The sequence below is a fragment of the Euprymna scolopes genome, chromosome 9, assembly GCF_053919585.1.
Source record: "Euprymna scolopes isolate OS-2025 chromosome 9, ASM5391958v1, whole genome shotgun sequence".
NCBI classification, from domain to species: Eukaryota; Metazoa; Mollusca; class Cephalopoda; order Sepiida; family Sepiolidae; genus Euprymna; species Euprymna scolopes.
Genome location: NC_136490.1, coordinates 84,610,075 through 84,630,241, shown reverse-complemented (window position 1 = coordinate 84,630,241; position 20,167 = coordinate 84,610,075). Strand labels below are relative to the sequence as shown.

At 35.2% G+C, this 20,167-nt stretch overlaps 1 protein-coding gene across 4 annotated transcripts in view; it reads right to left on the bottom strand.

The window, feature by feature from the left end:
- Window positions 1–4,677: 4,677 nt before the first annotated feature.
- The window catches only part of LOC145284740 (lymphocyte-specific helicase-like), a 208,632-nt gene continuing 193,142 nt past the window's right edge, over window positions 4,678–20,167 (bottom strand). For all 4 annotated transcript variants that reach the window (XM_080133683.1, XM_080133684.1, XM_080133682.1 and 1 more), the window contains exons 20-21: window positions 19,161–19,361; window positions 4,678–4,879 (exon numbers count right to left, since the gene is read on the bottom strand). In XM_080133683.1, the coding sequence (XP_079989809.1) occupies window positions 4,779–4,879; window positions 19,161–19,361 (302 nt within the window). In that variant the 3' untranslated portion in view covers window positions 4,678–4,778. The remainder of the gene's footprint in view (window positions 4,880–19,160; window positions 19,362–20,167) is intronic.

Here is a 20,167-nt window from a genome sequence, read left to right as displayed (position 1 = left end):
ATACGTATTTCAGTGTGAACAGGTACGGTATAATAAATTATGGGGTTTATCGATTTTATTTTTACTTAGGCACAAGGCCAACTCCAAAAATGGGGAGGCGGGTTTGTAGTCATTCTTGTCACTGTACCTTTTTACTTATCTAAGAGGTGACACCTCACAACAATCACTTTTCTACTGTTCCCAAATCAAATAGATTTTTCACTTTTTTTTAACAAAAAAGCTTGATCGTTTTTACAATCAAACAAGTTCAACATGAGTAAAAGATGATTTCATTGGTGGGGATGGGGAAGAAACAATCAAAAAAGAAAAAAGTTGTTAGTAAGGCCCTCCCAATCCTTGTTAGATGGCAGATCACCCACTGTTTTACTAGAAATGTTCCTGAAACCTCTCGTAGATCTCCTGTGTTGATGTCAGGGTTCATTCATCCGACTATATCGCGCATACTTATGCAATATGACAAAGTCTACAACAAGCCAAGAAAAAGAGAGAATGTGGGAATTGTATGGCTTGATTTTGCAAACGCATATGATTCAAATTGTGCTGGAGTTCTTTTGGATTCCAGAAACTGGAATTCAGAGTATGATCATAAAATATTTTGATTAAAGATATGCTTTATGACATGTAAATACACAACAACTGGCAGAGGTTGGAGATTGGGCTGCTGCAGGATGTACAATATCAGTTATCTTGTTTGTAGTTGGGATGAAAATGTTGAGATCAACAGATTGTGAGAATAGACTTGTTAAGACTCCACTAAGCGCATTTATGGATGATGATGTAAAGTGAAAGAACGCAGAAGGAATGGAAAAAGTATTAAAGCAACTGGAAATGCTTATTGAGCAGTCCAAAACGAGATTTAAGGCTAAAAACTCAAGAAGCATAACCTATAAGAAAGGTAAAAAAGAAAAAAGTTTGATTGGAGAAGTGATTCAACAGTAAAAGAGAAACCAGTGAAAAGCTTGAGAAGATGGCACAGAGACACATTAAGTAACAGAAGAAGGGAAAACAGAGACAGAGCAAGGATTAAAGGTTAAAAGTGAGGATGCTCAAAGTTGCAGCCAATGAAGTTGAAATGAATGAAACAAAGACTGAGTATGTGAAATATGTGGGTAGAAAAAGGGTAGAGGAATACAGAAGATGCATGGAAAGGTTTTCCAGGGTGTAATAGATGTCAAAATGCCTAGAAAGAGTTGATTGACAGTTAGTGTAAAGGAACATGTTGTTGCAGGCCTTGCAGAAGGTTTATCTCTCGTAGATCTAACCAAGAAGCTTGGAAGAGATCAAAGAACATTGTCTTCATTCGTTGAAAATCCAAACATCAAACCAAGGAAGGACAAAAACACAAGTTACTTTCTGCTCGTGATGTTAAAAAAATTTGGCGTCAACTTATCAAGCAGCTGGGCCGCAACAGTGCTGCTATATTTGACAAGGCTGGAATACCTTCCTTGTCCAGAAAGACACACTGCAATGTCAAACGAAATTGCAAGAAGCATTAAGCCCATAGCAAGAATTGTTTTAAACCAAACTCATAAGGGAAAACGTCTGGCTTGATATATCAAAACCAGCTTTGAAAATGTTCTCTTCACCGATGAGGCCAGAGCATTCCTTGATGGACTAGATGGGTGGGTCAAAGTTTGGAGTCCTCTTGGATTCCCTACCTCTCATCAATTCTGTCGTCAACAGGGAGGTGGAGGTGTCATGTTTTGGACTGGAATAATGTGTAACGAACTTAGTGGACCATTTCGAATGCCAGAAGGTGTCAAACTGACAATCCAGTCTTATATTTTTAAATGAGTATTTGTCACCATGGCTTGATGAGCTCCCATTGGCCCATCACCGCAAATTGATTTTTATGCACGACAATGCGCCATTCCACTCAGCCAAGGCTATGACATTCTACCTTGTCATTAGTGGAGAAATTTTGATGACATGGCCACCTTGTTCTCCAGATATAAACCCAATCGAGCAGCTCTGGTCAATAATAAAGATGAAAGTTTATGAAGGAGGTGTTCAATTTTCGTCTAAGGATGAACTTTGAAGGAATATTTTAGAAGTTTCCTATAGCATCACATCATCTCAAATCTGCTGATTGACATAATCAGTTGACAGATAAAACGCTATTCAGTGATTTTTAAGCATGGGAGTTATGTTGATAAATAAGTATTTCCTTAAACAAAATGTGAAATTCGTTCTTGTTTCAGGTTAATATTGTTACTGGATATGTTCTTTATTTCGTCTAAATAGAAATATGAAGTTAGAATATTGTTTTATTACCGAAAATATACATTTTTAGACATTTGCAATAAAGTGATACACACTTAATATTACCAGAAAATAGAAAAATATTTGTTCAAATTCAACAAAAGAAATCAAATAAATAAGGCACCAAATTTCATGTCGGGATTTGGCTTGTGTGGAAACTCAGATAATGGAAAAGTTTAGTCTGTCGGGGAAATCATCTAATTAATATGGATAGGTGATGTGGCCAATCAAGTATTGGACACATGTCATTTTCTATTATAACCAGTTTACATTCACCATTTTGTCTGATATTTGTTAAGAAATATCTAGGGCTAGGACAACAGCATATTCTTTTGTTTTGACTCTCGAATGTGTATTCGTTGATGTCATATGCTTTTATAAAGAGTGATGTGGTTCTCGGTTGATTAACCATGTCGGATATATATATAGTTAAAACAATGAAAAGAATATGCTGTTGTCATAAGCCTAGTAATATCTAGTAAAATTGTTTTTGTTATATGTGGAAGAAAAATTAAAAACTCCTAATTTTCCTTCCACAAAACTAAAACAATTTTGAGATATTAACAAATATCAGGCAAAAAGGCAAACATAAACTAGAAAAGAACATGTCAATGTCGTTGTAAGAAACAAAACTTTAAATTTATGTAACATTTACAGTTGCATAATATATTCTCTAGCAGAGAATATGAATGCCTATTAAACAATGTCCTCGATTTCTAACGTCTCTTTCTGTACAGAAGTTTGTCAGAACAACCTGGCATGAAGACACTTTTCCCTAGAAGTAAACCTTGACTAAATATTCGTATTTGTGGTCGAAATAAGATCGCATCGGAATACAGAACCCACAGTGGCTTATATGACAGGGTATCTTCTTCAAGTGATGTGGCCTTAGGTAAAAGCAACATAAAGCTGGTTACGCCACCAGACTAGATGAATTCTTGTTCTGGAATCCGGGAAGACCAAGAGACCACAAGAAATGTATAACATATTCAGTTGGTCAATTGTGGAGGGGAAAGAAATGTTTTTACCTTCTTTACTAACTCAGTGTTTGAGAGAAAGATTTAATGTAATAGTTGAATATCTAAGTATCTCATATAGGAAAGGGCTCCTTGATTTTTTGACAACTTAAAGTAAAATGAAACGAGAGGAAGTCAAGATTTTAGAAAGATAACCGTATTATTAACCTTTAATTACAAATGGGCTCTTCTTTATCCTGAAATTGTCGATCATGGAGAAAAGAACTTTGAAAATATTTTGTTTCGGACTTTTCACACCTTGAAAATCTCCCAAATTTTCTTCATTATCAATTTGGAATGAAAGTTAATCAAGCAAGGAAGGTTATAATGAAGAAAACCACTTAAAAGGACACAAAACAGATTGAATTAATTTCCAAAAATTGACTAGTGTTTAGCTAACTTAATTGTTGCATAAACAGCTGATGATCACAGTAAAGCCTCATTCATTACATTTATTTGCAATCGAGAATAAAACAATTGCCACAAACTAAACATACACTTGCTAGTAATAATTGGAAACAAAATGTTTTGTCAAATTTCAGCACTTGATTTTTTTTGTTAAAATATTTTTTTTTTTGTTAAAATCTTTAAGCTTTTATTTTTTGTTACTTTCTGTGATTTTCTTTATTTCATTTGCTAAGTTTTAATTTTTTCATTTATTTTTAAAATATCTTTTGAAAGTTAAATTAAAATGCTTTCAAATATGCAACGCTTACAAAGTTACTCATTTTTTTTATGTCATAAGCCACTGTGGGTCATCCATACTGCGGAGATTTTATTTGGGCCATGAATACTATGTGAGTTTGAATATTAAAATCGCTCTGTAATATTTTGGTATAATGAAGAGGATATGATTACAGAAATTGGAAGGTTCTATTTATAGGCAGGCGTGATAAAAATTGACCAATCAAATGGAACAACACTGCTACTGATTAATCACCAACTGGAATCACCCCATAAAACATACTGGATATTTTAGAATTCCCGCACATTTTTTTGTGTCCACATAAGGAATTTTGCTCTTCATCTGCAAACTTTTACAATCCAAGACTTCTACGGATTGGTTATCAAACAAGGAGCTCTATTCTTCATCAGTAAGTTTTTAAAATTCAAACTTCTCTGGATTGATATTACCATTTTGTTTGAAACAGCATTTCTCTTCTAAAACTAAAATGACTTGCCACTCAAAAAAGCCAAAATGCATTCTGATGGATTCAACATTGGATACACTTTTTTTTTCTTTAATTAAAATTTTTATTTGGAAAACAAAAATTTTACATTAAAAAAAAAAATTAAAAAAAAAAAAAGTTAACGATACAGACCTAAAACCTGAGGTGTCAAGTTCAATCCCAATCCGTTCTTCAGAAACAAGTGTTTATGAAGAAAATGAACAAAAATATTTCCATTAAAAAATTTTATTTTCATTGATTAATGTCAGCGAGGAAAAGTGAGGAAAGTTGATTGCAAATAAAATCAAATGGTTTTATAAAAATGGTAAATCTAAATATTTTTAAGTTCTGTGGCATTCTCATCTGTTTCTATAACTTTGAAAACTCCTTCGATTTCTTTGCACGTATTTTCTGGCACAGTTTTCTGAAAACCTATTAAAAAGAAAAATACATAAATACATTTTCATACAGCAAAAATATCACATTGTTCTTATCAGAGTTTTAATATTCTAAAGTTTATTTAACAATATTTTTTGACAGTCAAATTACGTTTCAAAACAACTGACGATCATTCTAAATTTAAAATTTATTTTGTCTTGATCTGGCGACGAAAAATAAATAATTCTATTTGAATTTGAAAAGTTGGTGATGAAGATCTCACTATCAAATATGTCTACCCCCACCTCTTTAAATGGTATTTTAGAAAGCATAACTCTTTTTCTAACAAGCATAACAAAAATTAAAAGCAGGGTAAAAAAAAAACAAGTTTAGTAAAAAGAAATAAAAATAAAATGATTGTGTTATATTCATGTCTTAAAGTCAAAACTAAAATTTGGGTATCATGAGCAGCACCAAAACTTGGCATCAACCATTTGTCTACTTTTAGAAGCAATTTGTCCATGATCAGAATTAACAACAAAAAAAATTAAATGTAAAAATAGATTTTCATGAGTTGTGGCAAATATTTTTAATAATTAGGAATTGATAAATATAAAAAAACTTGCAAATTTTATTATTCAAACAAGTTGAGGAACGTTTAGAATAAACTACATAAGAAATTACATAATCAAATATAGTTACAGAAAATATTAATTTGATATGAACACAGATGATTTAATATTTATTATGAAAATAGCAATTGATTTTAACTTTTATCTAAAATTCAATCGCATAATCTAGAAATAATTATTTTGAACGCTTTCAATGGTGTTTAATAATTAAGTCTTGCTCTTTTTGTATCATACATTTTTTTTGTATCATACATTTTTTTTTGTATCATACATTTTTTTTTGTATCATACAACACATGAAACTATGATGAAACGTACATGCTCTTCTATTGTGAAATCAGTGATCAAATATGCAAAGTGTGTTTTCCAGGAGTAGCTACTCCACAAGGAATCAATAATATGCCTACGGTTACCTACTGCAAGCCATGCCAAGGGTTTAAAAGAGGAAATAAAATATGTGAAACACTCCATTTCCTGTAAGATCCAATCGTGTTTAACATTAAAAATAGTGCAAAGTGCAGAAAAAAATCAAATCCAAATGCCCGTCAAAACTATTTTATAAGTAATTTTATTTTAAGAACAAATAAAATTGTAATAAAACGAAATAATGTAATCCTTGTTGCACATATCAAAAAGGATTATTCTAAATTAAAATTAGCATCATCGGTTCTTTTACATTTATGTGCAGCTTCCAGGGCATTGTTTATATGAATGGATCTCTGTGCAGGTAGCTGATTAGCTGCATGCACAGCAATTCTCATTTCACACCTTCAAAAAAACTATCATAATGATCAACTGCAGAGAGCTTCAACGCTATATGATCTGCAATCATTTTTTCAAAGGCAGGTTGCCCCCCCCCTTCCATTTACCAGAGAAATCTCCAGCTATCTTGAGATCACAATACTCAAGCATTCTACGTGTCTATACCAATCAAGCCTTTTTATATGAGGCCAACCTGCAACCATATTTACAATATCTAGCTTCAAAATGCAAATTTGCCCAATCATAGTTTGCTTAAGGTAATGGTCAAGTCTAACTTGCATGGAGCATTGCACTGTGAACATAGGAATCCTGTATGTGAATTATTGTAGGTTACAGAATGTCAAGTTTTAACTTGTTTTTGTGACCATTTGACAGCTCAACATTTCAAAAAAAAAAAAAAAAAAAAAACATTTTGGGTATTTTTTTGATTGTCATCAATTTGTCGGTGGTCCCGAATTCTATGCAAACTTAATAGATAAAAACATAAATGTGACAATGTTATTAAGTTATAGAATGATCGGTAGTTGAGAACATATCTTCATTCTCACATTTACATTTCAACCATTACAAAAAAAAAAAAAAAAAAAAAAATCTTGATCACCAAAATTATTTCATATCCTGGTACACATATATTTTTCTTAACATGTGTGCTATGTTCATTCATGTGCTTATCTGTTAACAAACGAGTACTTATGCAGAATAGGAAGTGTGCTAAAACAAGAAAAAACTCATTCTTGATGAGAACTTTTTATATTTTAAATAAACAATGTATGGAGTTAAATTTAACTCAACCATCATATTTAAAAATAGTATTCTGCATAAGTACAAAAAGATATGTACACTGATGCTTGCAAGAAAATGTGACAGTGGCCATGTCAAAGGCGGCCTTTGACAGACAATTACAGCCACTGAGTGACAGTTGTTAAGGCATCAGTGCTCACCAGTAATCACTTTAAAAGAACAATCACCACCACTGGATGAGAGTGCCTGACAGTTAAAGACAGTGCCTATCAAGTAACTGCCTCAAAACGCCACTGACCACCAGTGTTCACCATTGAAGACAGACAATTTCATTCTGGAGCTGTTCAATAGAGTCTGATCCTGGTCATGGCCAACAGTAAACGCAGGGAATCGACAGTGATAGTTATAAAGGCAGCTAGTGTCCACCAATAAATATAAATAACTACCTAAAAACAGCACTAACCCCTAGTGACCATCAGAGTCTGCCACAACATCCAGTGACAGCTAGTGCCCAACAATGTCCGACAGTTGAAGACAGATGATATCAGTTTTGAGCATTATAATGGAGGTCAACACTGATCAGAGCCACCAGCAACTGGCAATTGCAAAAGCAGTAAATGCCAGCAAGCACGAATTGCAAAAGCAGCAAATCCCAAACAAGCACGAATCACCAGTAATTATAGCCAATGGTTTCCACTAGCTGCCACTGCCAGACAATGAAAGCCAGATGATTTCATTTCAGTCACATCGGCAATTGTCCCATTAACAAACATTTCAAAATTTTCTTCTTGGGGAAGGGGGGGGGGGGGGCTTTACCAAATCTGTTCTAGCTTTATGTCATACAATGCCAGTACATAGGTCCTGCTAGTATATATAAGTGATATGGAATGATTCTAATGTTTTCCCCCAAAATTCCGATACAATTACAAACTCTGTTCTAAAGTTTTGATTTTGATTACAGTTACCAATTCTGACTTTTTTTACATCTCTAAATAATATCTAATATTTAGCTATAAAGTTTGTTTTTTTTGACTAGCATAAAAATCCATGTAATATGTGCATATATTTTTTTTGACTAGCATAAAAATCCATGTAATATGTGCATATATTTTTTTTGACTAGCATAAAAATCCATGTAATATGTGCATATATTTTTTTTGACTAGCATAAAAATCCATGTAATATGTGCATATATTTTTTTTGACTAGCATAAAAATCCATGTAATATGTGCATATATTTTTGTAAACGTAAAAATAGACTTGAGTAATGATATATAGCTTTTAGTTTTACTGGTAGTCTAAAGTTAATATTTTTCAGAAATGGAAAGGTTTTTTTAAACAAAAACAAAGAGTTAAAAGAATCATGGCAAAATGTACAAAATATTTTCTTATCATTCCAAAAATTTGATATTTCGGTCACCAATAATTTTGGCAATTCTTGTTGAAATGACCTCATTTTCACAGAACGTACAGAAACAGATCTAATAATGAGTATTTTACTTTTGTTCCGGTTTAACCATGTTGTTCAGTCCTCAAAGAAAAGTGATTTTATATCTTGGATTATTTTGTCACATATTCACCCAAGGCAGTGTAGCTTATCTTCAAGGTTAAATTTGGAAAAATGTCACCAACAAACAAATTTGGACAGGATATGAAAAATTTAAAGGCTTTGAAGGACTAAGGGATGATGTAGCAAGTTTGTAAAAAACTCTTGCGAAGCTCCAAGAAGTTCATATAAGGAAAATGAGTTTGGAAACACAGATTCTTTGAATGATTATTTGGCATACCATGAAGAACTGATGGAAAATTAAACCCTACTGTCTGCAACTTGTTCAGGATTTAAAAGCAGATAAGCATTTCAGTGATGAATGCAAGCAGAGAGTTATTTCTGCACTGAATCCTATTAACGAAGACATGCTACAGTGTGTTTAGCAAAAGCTTAACTAACATGGAGTGGTTAGTACCTTTGGTAGAGGGGCTCACCAAGTCCTTATTTTAGGACAGCTCGTCTGCCATTGGTACCTGGCACTCAGCTCTCATTTGTGGCTTCACATAACTGTCATACAACATTAACCACAAGCTGGGTACTGGCTTTCGCGAGCTTGCTAAACCAAATGAGAGCAACAGATGTGTCTCAAACCATTGGTGAGTTAGGATCGGACTGTGGCAGCCCTACTGCATGCTAAGCTTGACTCCCAGCAGATTTCACCTGAAGATCCAACTGTTATGAAGGCGGTGGCAGTAAGTGTCATTGGATCACTTTGAGCAGGATGTGGTCATCCACTGCAGCCTGGCAATTTCCTGTCGCAACGGTTCTGTCCTACTGGATCAAAACTTCCCAGGCTAAGAGAGTGGGATTGCCCCTGTGCACTGGTTTTCTAACTATAAAACCTCTACACACAGGTCAGTTTTACAACTCATCACTGATTAACCATCTTTCTACACTATTCAAGTCCTGCAGTGATGAGAACATGGCGAAAGCAACAGGTGTTGGCAAACACTGGCGGTTGTAGTCACAAACCTACACATAGGCAGTTCAAGGGCAAGTAATCTTTCCTGAATTCAAGGGAATACAAGAGTTCGGCAGCGCCTGTAGATGACTGGGCAGCCTCTTTAGGACAACACTCCTCACCCTCGCATGAGGGAGGGGGTCAGAAAAGGTACCCCAGACAAATGCTTGCCCTTCTAGAGTTTGGTCAGCTTACTGCAGTTGATGGACACATCCTCATAGTGGTTGAACAACAATGCAAAGAAAACAAAAGGTTTTTTGCTGAGGAGCATGCCTGTGCTACCAGTTGGAATCAACAAACATAATATGAAACTGAATCCCTCTCAGCAGAACCAGATACTTCACAATCATCAGCGCTTACACCCTTACACTTACAAACCCAGATGAGGCCAAGGAGCAATTTTATGAACAGTTTGACCAAGACATCGGGTCAACTCCACCGAGTGACAACTAGCCATCTTTGGAGACTTTAATGAGAGTGGAAAGAGATAACAGCTGAGAAGGCATTCTGGGCAGACATGGAATAGGCAAGATCAGCGAAAATGGCTCCTTCTCAGCAAGTGTACAGAGCCTTTGTATCATCAACGCCTTGTTCAGGATGGCAGATAAAGACAAAATAAACACGACTGGATATATTTGATACATATTCCAAGGTTGAAACACTGGCACATGTCTGACTTCATCATCCTCTCCAACGAGACATCATGCTGCGAGAGGCACTGAGTATTGGACTGACTACAGACTGGCATGGTTTCTGCCCACGGCTGAAGGATCCACCTTACCAGGCACGATTTCAGTAAGCGCTAGAAGAGAAGCTCAAAATTGTGTGACCACCGAAATGGACCGCTTTCATCTCCTCTTGATATATATGCTCCAGTTTACTACATTACGCCCTTTGTTCGATATTGTAGGGAAATTGCATGAATGATGAGCATTTAAGTATGAAGGATGCTACTTATGCTGCTTCTGTAATTTACTTGGTCCATCGATTAGGCAAATAAGTTGTTTCCACATCACTATCAGATTATTACGATATGTGTTCCTTCATATTTGAAACTTGGTATCTCATTGGCCTCTACATGTAGGCTTTCCACTGGGGATGTTCTGAAGGCTCGCAGTACCAGTTTCAGCCCTCTGTGGTAGATCGGGTCTAGTGCCTTTCAGTAAGTTCTTCTGGCCGACCGATAAATGAAACATCCATAGTCAAGTTTTGATCTGATCGATGACCTGTATAATTTCAGAAGGGTTTTTTGATCTGCATCCCATTCTGTGTGGGCTATAACGCGCAGCAGCTGCAGTCTTTTATTGCAGTTTGTTTTCAGGTTCTTCAGGTGGGGGATGAATGTCAGTTTTTTATCAAATGTCAAACCTAGGAATTTATATTTGTCTACAATGGGAATTTCTGTATTTTCAAGTTTCAAACAAGGTTCGTTATGGAGTTTCCTCATTTGGCAGAAGTGTACACATTTGGTTTTTGTTTCAGAGAATTTAAATCCTTTTTCTATTGACCACGTTTTTAATCTATTTAGGCATTGTTGAAGCTTGCGTTCTATGGTATGTATATATTTTGACCTGCAATATATCAGGAGGTCATCCACATATAAAGATCCGTCAACACTGGGAGTTAGGCACTTTGTTATGTTGTTTATTTAAATGCTAAACAAAGTTACAGATAGAATACTTTATGTTGTTTATTTAAATGCTAAACAAAGTTACAGATAGAATACTTTGTTATGTTGTTTATTTAAATGCTAAACAAGGTTACAGATAGAATACTCCCTTGTGGGATTCCCTCTTCTTGGATGTTGGTATCTGAATAGGTTGATCCAATGCAGACTTTAAATTTGCAATCTGATAGAAAACCCTTCATAAATTGTGATTGTCTGCCTTTCAGATTGAGGTCGTTAAGATCTCTCATTATTCCAAATTTCCAGGTAGAGTCATATGCTTTCTCCAAATCAAAGAAGATTGCTGAAAGGTGTTCGCTCCTTATAAATGCTTCTCCTACAGCTGTTTCTAGGCGAATCAGGTGATCGATTGTACTTCTTTTGTTACGGAAGCCGCACTGCAGGTTAGAGATAATGTTGTTGGATTCTAAGTACCACATTAGTCTGTCGTTGACTATTCTCTCCATTATTTCACGCAAACAGCTGGTTAGTGAAATTGGTCTACAGTTTTGCAGGTTTGAGTTTTCTTTTCCTGGTTTGGGGATTGCTATTGTGGTTATCTCCATATTTCTGGGAATTTGTCTGCTATCCATATTTTGTTAAAGATTTTTAATAGGTTGGTTGGTTGTTTTACGGCATATCAACAATTTTCGGTTATTTAATGCCGACTCCTTTGGGGGGAATAAAACCTTCAGGTTCTTACAGATTTCTTCAGATGTTTATTTATGTTGCTTGATTTGGTCCTAGTCTTCAGAATTATTTCATATTGAGGGGATTATTTTGTAGATAGATGTTTGCTATACTTGGTTTGTATAGTTTTATTATATATTGATAATTTGTTTGTTGTGTGTTTAAATGTTTTTTACATTTTCTCATTTGTTGTAGTAAGTGTTTAAATTTTGGCGTATATTCCAATTTTTTTAAGAAAATCCGTAATTTTTTTTGGTTCGACTTCTTGGAGTATTTTTCCTAGTTTTCTTTTCTTGAAATATTTTTCTCTTGTAATTTTGGTATTTTTACAATCCTCAAATATGTTTTATAGTCAGTAAGTATCCACATTGGCACTTTGGTTGTTCTTGTTTTAATAAATAATTGTGGGTTAGATGTGTATGTCCTATGTGGAGTCGGTTTAGTATGACTTCTCTTCTGTTTATTTTTTTTTTCTGTGTCCATTTTTTTTAAGATTGGGTGTTATTTTGAAGAATTTGTTTTCTTTGTTCAGATTCCATGACTGTTGCCGTTTCTCTTTTAAGTGTTAATTTATTGTTGATTTCATGTCTGTACAGGGAATTTTTTTGTTTTTTATCTATGGTCATTTTTAGGGATGACTTTGCTGCTAGGTCAGCGTTTGTCTCCTCCTTTTATACCTATGTGACTTGCTATCCAGCAGAGTATGATTTCTTTTCTTTTTTCTAGATTGTTTATTTTAATCATTATATTTATTATTAAGGGGTTTTCTAGTTTTTCCCTTTTAGAGCTATTAGTACAGATAATGAGTCAGAGAAGATGATAAATTTTTGGTTGTGGTCTTCCGTTATGACGTCAAGTGCCATATCTCTGACAGTTGCTTCATCACTAAAGATAGATGCTTCGTTTGGTAATTTTTTCTTTTGGTAGTTTTTCCTGTTATTGCAGCACTGCCAGTGCTTTTTGTGTCCTTAGAGCCGTTAGTGTAAATGCTTTGGTGGTTTGGGAATTTTTCTTTGATTTCTGATAATTTTTCCAGGTAAGTGTTTGGGGGTGGGTTTTTGTATAGTCCATGGAGGGATATCTTAATTTAATTTTGTGAATTTTGCTTAGTGGGATATTTGTTTCTTTAATGATTTGATTCATTCGGAGCCTGAAAGTCTTTGTTTTGTTTTCATTTTTGCTGAATAATGTTCTGTATGATGGGTTTAGTGTGCAGTTATGGGCTGGGTTTAAGTTGCAGGATTTTAATTTGATGAGGTATTGTATAGCTAGCTTTTCTTGTCTTAGCTTTAATGATGGTTCATTTGCTTTTACATAAAGACTTTCTATTGGGGAGGTGGGGAAAGCACCAAGTGCAAGTCTCAGTCCCTGATGGTGTATTGTGTCTAATGTTTGTAGGTATTATTTCCTGGCTGAACCGTAGATCATAGAGCCATAGTCCGATTTGGATTGAATTATTGTTTTGTAGAGTTTAAGAAGAGTATCTTGATCTGCTCCCCATTTTGTGTAAGCCACCACACGTAGTAGTTGTAGAGCCTGATTGCATTTTGTCCAAAGCTTTTGGATATGAGGTATGAAAGTTTCTTGTCAAACGTTATGCCAAGAAATTTATATTCATTTACGACTGGTATTTCATCATTATATAGTTTCAAATCTGGGTTTAGATGTAGCTTTCGTTGTAGGCAGAAGTGTATGCATTTGGTTTTTGTTTTTGATATTGTGAAGCCGTTTGTTGTAGTCCATTTGAGTATTTTGTTAATGGATTATTGGAGTTGTCGCTCTATAGTGTTCATGTATTTTGATTGGTAACAGACCATAAAATCATCGGCATACATGGCGCCATTTATCCCAGGATTGAAGCAATGGATTATGTCATTTATTTTGATATTGAATAGAATGACTGAGAGTATGCTTCCTCGTGGGATTCCTTCGATTTGTTTTTCTGGTTTTGACAGCATTGGTCCTATTTTTGTTCTGAAGATTCTATCTGACAGGAAGTTTTGGATGAATATTGGGAGTCTGCCTCAGTCCAAGTTTGTGTAGATCTTTTAAAGACGGCGACGAGGTGTTCTTTTTATGTTAGCTTCTCTGATGTAGGTTTCCAGTCTAATTAAGTTGTCATTTGTGCTCATTTTTTTCCTGAAGCCGCATTGATATTCGGTTATTTTATTATTCTTTTCCAAATACCAGACTATTCTGTTATTTATCGTGCGTTCAACTGTTTTACATGAGCAGCTAGTTAAGGCTATTGATTTATAGTTTTGTGGGTTGCTATGGTCCTTGTTTGGCTTAGGGATTGGTATAATTCTTGTTGTCTTCCAGGTTTTTGGTAGTTTTCCCGTTGTCCAAATCTTATTGTACATGTGTAGTAAATATGAAAGGGATTCCTGGGGGAGTTGTTTGATGAATTCGTATCAGATTTCGTCAGGTCCCTCTGCTGTGTTGCGTGACATTTCTATTGAGCTTTTTTTAACTCTGTTATAGTGAACAGCTTGTTGTAGTGTTTCATGTTATCAGATGAAAAATTTAATTTTGTTCTTTCTTTTTTTTTTGTTTTGATTTTCTGGAATTGTTGATTATTATTTGTTTTGGAGTTTTCTGCATAGGTTTTGGCCAGTAAATTTGCTATTTCTGTTTTAGTGGTGGTTTTATTTTGTCCTGTTACAAGATGTCTTATAGTGGAGGTTTGAGGTTTTCCAGAAATTTTTCTTACCATTTCCCAAATTTGTTTGGGTTTTGCATTTGTGTTGAGTTTACTTACATAGCCTTTCCAGCTTTCTTTTTTGGCTTCTTTTATTGTTCTGCGTGATTTTGCTCTGAGTTTTTTAAATTCAATTAAATTTTGGGTAGTTGGTGTAGACTTGAATTTTCGTAGAGCTGCACGTCGGAGTGTTATTGCTTTTCGGCAATCTTCATTGAACCATGGTTTATTTCTTGATGCTTTTGTTTGTTCTTTAGGTATGCATTCCTTTGCTATCATGGTAAGGGTTTCTGTAAAGTGATTATCTTCTAGATCTTGATTTCCTTTCTTATTAATCTTTTTTTGCATTCTCTTTGGAATTTCTCCCAGTCTGCTCTTTTTAGTTTCCAGTGCATGGGAGTTTCCTCATTCAGAGTGGATGTTTCCAGTACGATTGGGAAGTGATCACTTCCATATGTATGATCATATATTTCCCATGTAAAGTCCATAAAAGTTTTTGAATCGCATAAACTTAAGTCTATCGATGATCCTGATCCAGTGGCGGGGTTTTGATTTAGGAGTGTATTTGCTGAGAGTTTGTTTGGTACTTCTATTAGGAGGGTGTTGTTTTTTAGTTTTTTGATTTGTGTAGTTTTGGTTATCGATCTAATTTCTTTTTCGATAATGAATGGGGACAATTTGGTGATTGGAGTACTGCCCTCCATAGATTCCAAAACAATGAACATTGGGAATATTCTCTGATTGTCTAGTTCTATATCCGAGTCTGATTCATCTTCACTTTTTGGATGGGGTCGTTTTATTTTTTTAGAAGCCGTAAAGTATATATATATATATATTTTTTTTTCATCATCCTTGCTCCTCACCCTCCTCAGAGCCCTAAATTGGGAGATGGTTGGGGGGGGGGGGGCATTCGCTTAAACACCTCAGTGATACAAGGATTGTATACGCAAACAGTGAGGTGTATCTGCTTATGACGGTTTCTTCATTTACTTGGACCCAGCAAGTTATAATAAAGGGGTGTTGTCGCATCAGGATTCACTATTTGATTGGCCCTTGCCATCACCTAGTATCAGTATATTTTTTTTGTTCTTTAAAGGTGTTTGTGTGTGGTGTATTTCTATTTCTTTTTGTGAGGGTTTGCTGTTATTAGGGCTTGGCATGACTAGCCGATTGATCGGGTCGGGCCTTCCCGACCGCCCGTCTAACCGAAGTAAGGGCCAAAGTGGAGTGTTGTAGACTCATGGCCACTTGGGTCTGGGTCATGAGATACTCAGCCACCAGGATCCCGTTCTAGAGCATTACGGGTCGCCACCCACGGCCAACAGGTGTCCCCATTGAGGGACTTTTACTCTCTGCAGAGGGGCAGTCGGTGTATTTTAATGCCCCACCAACGTGGTTGGGAAATAGGAAAGGAAAAAGGAGAAGGGAAGGGGGCTGTTGTTTTTTGTTTGTTTTTTGCAGAACATAATTAAGTTTACAAAAGAGAATAGAAAAACAAAAAACAGAAAATCGATGTAGGTGCATTTCGTCTCAGGAAGCCAATAGACAGCCTGATCTGGTAGCACCAGATTTTTAATAGGAGTTTTAGTGTTTCAGAAGGTATTTGTCTCAGGAATTCGTAGTGAATTTCATCTGGTCCTACAGCAGTGTTATGGCATCTTCTGGTTCAGTGAAAGGAGTTTATTATAGTTTTCAAGGTTGTTTGATTTGAAGTTGAGTTTATATTTCTCTGCATTTTGTTTGTTGTAAATTTTGTACTGTAGTTTTGGTTAGAAGAATTTTGTGAAAAAGTTTCAGCTAGTAAGTCTGCTATATTTTTTTCATCAGTTGTGCTAGAGTTATTTATGACGAGGTGTTTGATTGGTATGGATTGTTGTTTACCTGCAATTTTTCAGATCATTTCCCATATTACTCTTGGTTCAGTGGAGGAAGTCAGTTTGCTGACGTAATTTTGCCAGCATTCTTTTTTTTTCTGTTCTTATAACTCTACGGGCTTTAGCTCTGTTTTGCTTGTATTCTATAAGATTTGGAGTAGTAGGTTTTTTTCTGGAATTTTTTTAGGGCAGCTTTCTGTAACTTGATAGCTTGTTGACATTTAGTGTTGAACCAGGGTCTGTTGTGTTTTTTGGTTGTTGAGGTTTTTGGGATGCACTCATTTGCTATTTCTATCAATGTTTTGGTAAAAGATTCTACTGTGTCATGGATAGTTTCAATGTGGTTCAATCTAGTTTTGCATTTTTCCTTGAATATTTGCCAGTTGGCTTTGTTTAGGTTGGATGTTTTTGACTACTGGGTTCGGGGGTTTCAATTAGAATTGGGATGTGGTCGCTGCCACAGGTGTCATCATGCACACTCCAACTGAAATCCAAATATATTTTGGGGTCACACATACTTATATCAATGGCGGAGTAATTTCCATTAGCTGGACTGATGCATATGGGTGAACTGTTGTTAAGTAAGCATATATTGTTTTCGTTAATAATTTCTTATATTGTTCTGCCTTTTTTTGTTAATGTCCTTACACCCCTATAGTATATTATAGCTATTAAAGTCACCTAACAGGATGAAGGGTTTGGGCAGTTGATCGATTAGTTTTTTCAATTCATCTTTGTCTATATCTTCATTTGGTGTGATATATGTAGAGTCTACTGTTATAGTTTTGTGCAGAGTGGCCTTGATTGCAATTGCTTGGATCTTTGTAGTGATATTTACTTTACTGTGAGGGGGTGTCGTTTCAGATCAGAATCGACCCCCCCCCCTCAGGCTCTGCCTCCTGAATTATGGGTGTAGTTGAAGGATTGAAAGTTCTTGATGTTGATGCTGCCGTGTTTTAGAAAGGTTTCTTGAAGACAGATTATTGTAGGTTGTTTCTGTGTTATTAATAGTTGTAGTTCATTCATATTTGCTTTCAAACCACGACAGTTCCATCGGATAATTTTTTTTTCCCATGGTTGGTGGTTGGTTTTAAGTTTTGTGTTATTATTCTTCTGAGTGTTTCGTTGTTTCTGTCGGTGTTTTATCTTCTACCTTCATCTCCTCCAGTGTTCCTATTTTGTTTTCTCCCCTTGAGGTTGATTGGGATCTAGATCTTGGTTTATTAATTGTTTTTCCTTTAGTTTTTGTTTTATTAGGTGATGATGGTGATGTTGCGTTTGGTTTGTTTATAAGGGTTGTTTTCATTTGGTGAGTTTTTTTCTTTTTCTTTGTTTGATTTAATTTGAGGTTTTGGTTCGTTGGTTCTGTTTTTTTGGTTTGGAAGTTTTGTTCAGTTTTGTAATCTTTATTTTCGTTGTTGATTTGTTTTATAGTTTTTTTAATTAAGTTTGTATCGATGGTTTCACCATATTTTTTAATTTGGATCCTTTTTATATCGATAACATTTTGATTTTTTAGGTTAATTTTAATTTCTTCCAAGGAGCACAGTGATAGTTCTGAACTCCTGATTACTCCTTTACTAGTATTCAATGTTTTGTGGGGATAGATTTTTACTTTTTGGTTGTTAAAAAATCTCCATTAAAAAATTTCTGGGATATGTTTTTGGCTTTCTACTTCTACTAGTAGTGTGCCGTTATTTAGTTTTTTGACCATTTTTGGTTTGATACTTGAGAAAATTTTCTCTATTTTGAAGGGAGACACTTTTGTTATCGGTTCTCCTTCGGTTGTTTCAATAATTATGAAAAAAAAAAGGTAGAACGAGATTTTGGTTTTGTGATTCTGTTTCTACATCTGAACTAGATTTGTCTGAAACTTCACAATGGTTTGTTTCTTTGAGGCCTTTTATTTGCTATTTAAGTATTTTGAATTTCTTCTGCTCCCCACCTGCCTCGGAGCCCTATTTAGGAAGTGTTGAAGGGGGGGGGGGCATTCACCCCAACTCAACAAGGATACAGGAGAAGTATACTCTTCCTGCTGATGGACTCCAGCACCCGTGTTTCCCTCGTCCTTTCTAATGGCCTCATTTCTAGAAAAGAGGTTGGTTTTCCAGCCGTGTTTTATCCATTCTTCAGCAAGTTGATTGACCCTCCAGCCACCGCTTACTAAATCAGTTTATTGCCTAATGTGGAGAGCATGAGCATGTTTTCTTGTTGTGTTTGTCTGATTTAGTGCTAGTCATGACCAACCGATTGATTGGATCGGGCCTATCCAACCGCCTGTCTTAACCCAAGTAAGGGCCAAAGTGGCGTGTTGCACCTCATGTCCTAATAAGACCTTGAACATGATTTGCTCAACCACCAGGATCCCATCCTTAGGCATTATGGGCTGCCACCTACGGTCAACAGGTGACCCCATTGAGACTTTTACTCTCTGCCGGGGGGCAGTCAGTGTATTCTAATGCCCCAACGAGAGGGCCATTTTTAGTAAGGAAAAGATGCACCTAAAGAAATTGAACTGTCAGAAGTTTGTCAAGAGGAGAACAGTAGTTCAAATATAGAAATTTTACAAATGTGCACTTTTCCGAATCCTCACCATTTTCAATGTTACAATAAATTTTTTTTTTTTAAAACATTTTAAATGACATGCTAATTTGACAATTACTATTCAATAAAAATAATCTTCATGAATGAAGTTTGAAATAAAAGTTTGAAATAGCATTCAACAACAAAAACTTTTTAGCCAAAAAACTGTATACTTACCCTTTTTAGTTTCTTCCATTTTATTGAGTAAATCTGATCGGTCAAGCATCTTTTCTAAATAACTTTGACTGATGATAGATGAACGGTTTTCGCCTTCATAAATTTCTTCATGGTCTGATGACTGAAGTAATTCACTTAATTCATGAGGACTCATTGACGTCAAACTGGTACTAAAGTTTTTTATGCCGCACTTGAATTTCCCTTTTTATTTTAAAAAAGTTAAATATATAAAAGATTATTTGCATGTATATTGAATGCTATATATATTTATAGAGAAAAAGACAGAAAACAAATAGATAGGTGGTAGAGAGAGGGACAGATAAAGAGAGCGAAGGAGATGGAGAAAGAGACAAGGAAAGAGTAAAAGAAGAGGAGGATATCTTCAAAAAAAAAAAAAAAAAAAAATATGCATTTTATTATTATTATTATTCACAAAAAATTTAATCGTTTTACGAAAGATATATATATATATATATTATATATATATATATATATAATGCTCCCTATCTTGGGTTGAGCATATCGGGAAGTGATATAGAAACTGCCATTAGCATATTAAGCGACGCTCTTTGTGTAAAGAGATCGAGCGGAGACATTTGGACAATGTCAAAACGCTAATTCGGTCCTGGATATGACCTTAAACTATATCCAGTGGTGAGGCCCCAACTTGCGGGCTTTGGGGAGTGTGGAGCCACCCTTTAATTGCCATTGCTCCCAGGTCCACTCTGACCTGGAGTGGTAGTACCTGTTAGGGTCCCAGCTATGGGTTAAATAAAAACCGACTTGAAAACAACAAATATATTCTAATTAAAAAAGTTTTCTTCAAAATCTTTGGATTCGGCATTAAATAACCTGAAAAGGGTTGATATGCCGTAAAACAAAAACAACCAAACCAAAACGCTAATTCATTACCCACACAGCATCAGCCGTATAGGGTAATCATTTTTGGATACGTACAAATTTCAACATGACAATCAAGTAGATAGCATTGGTTTTAATTGAAATTC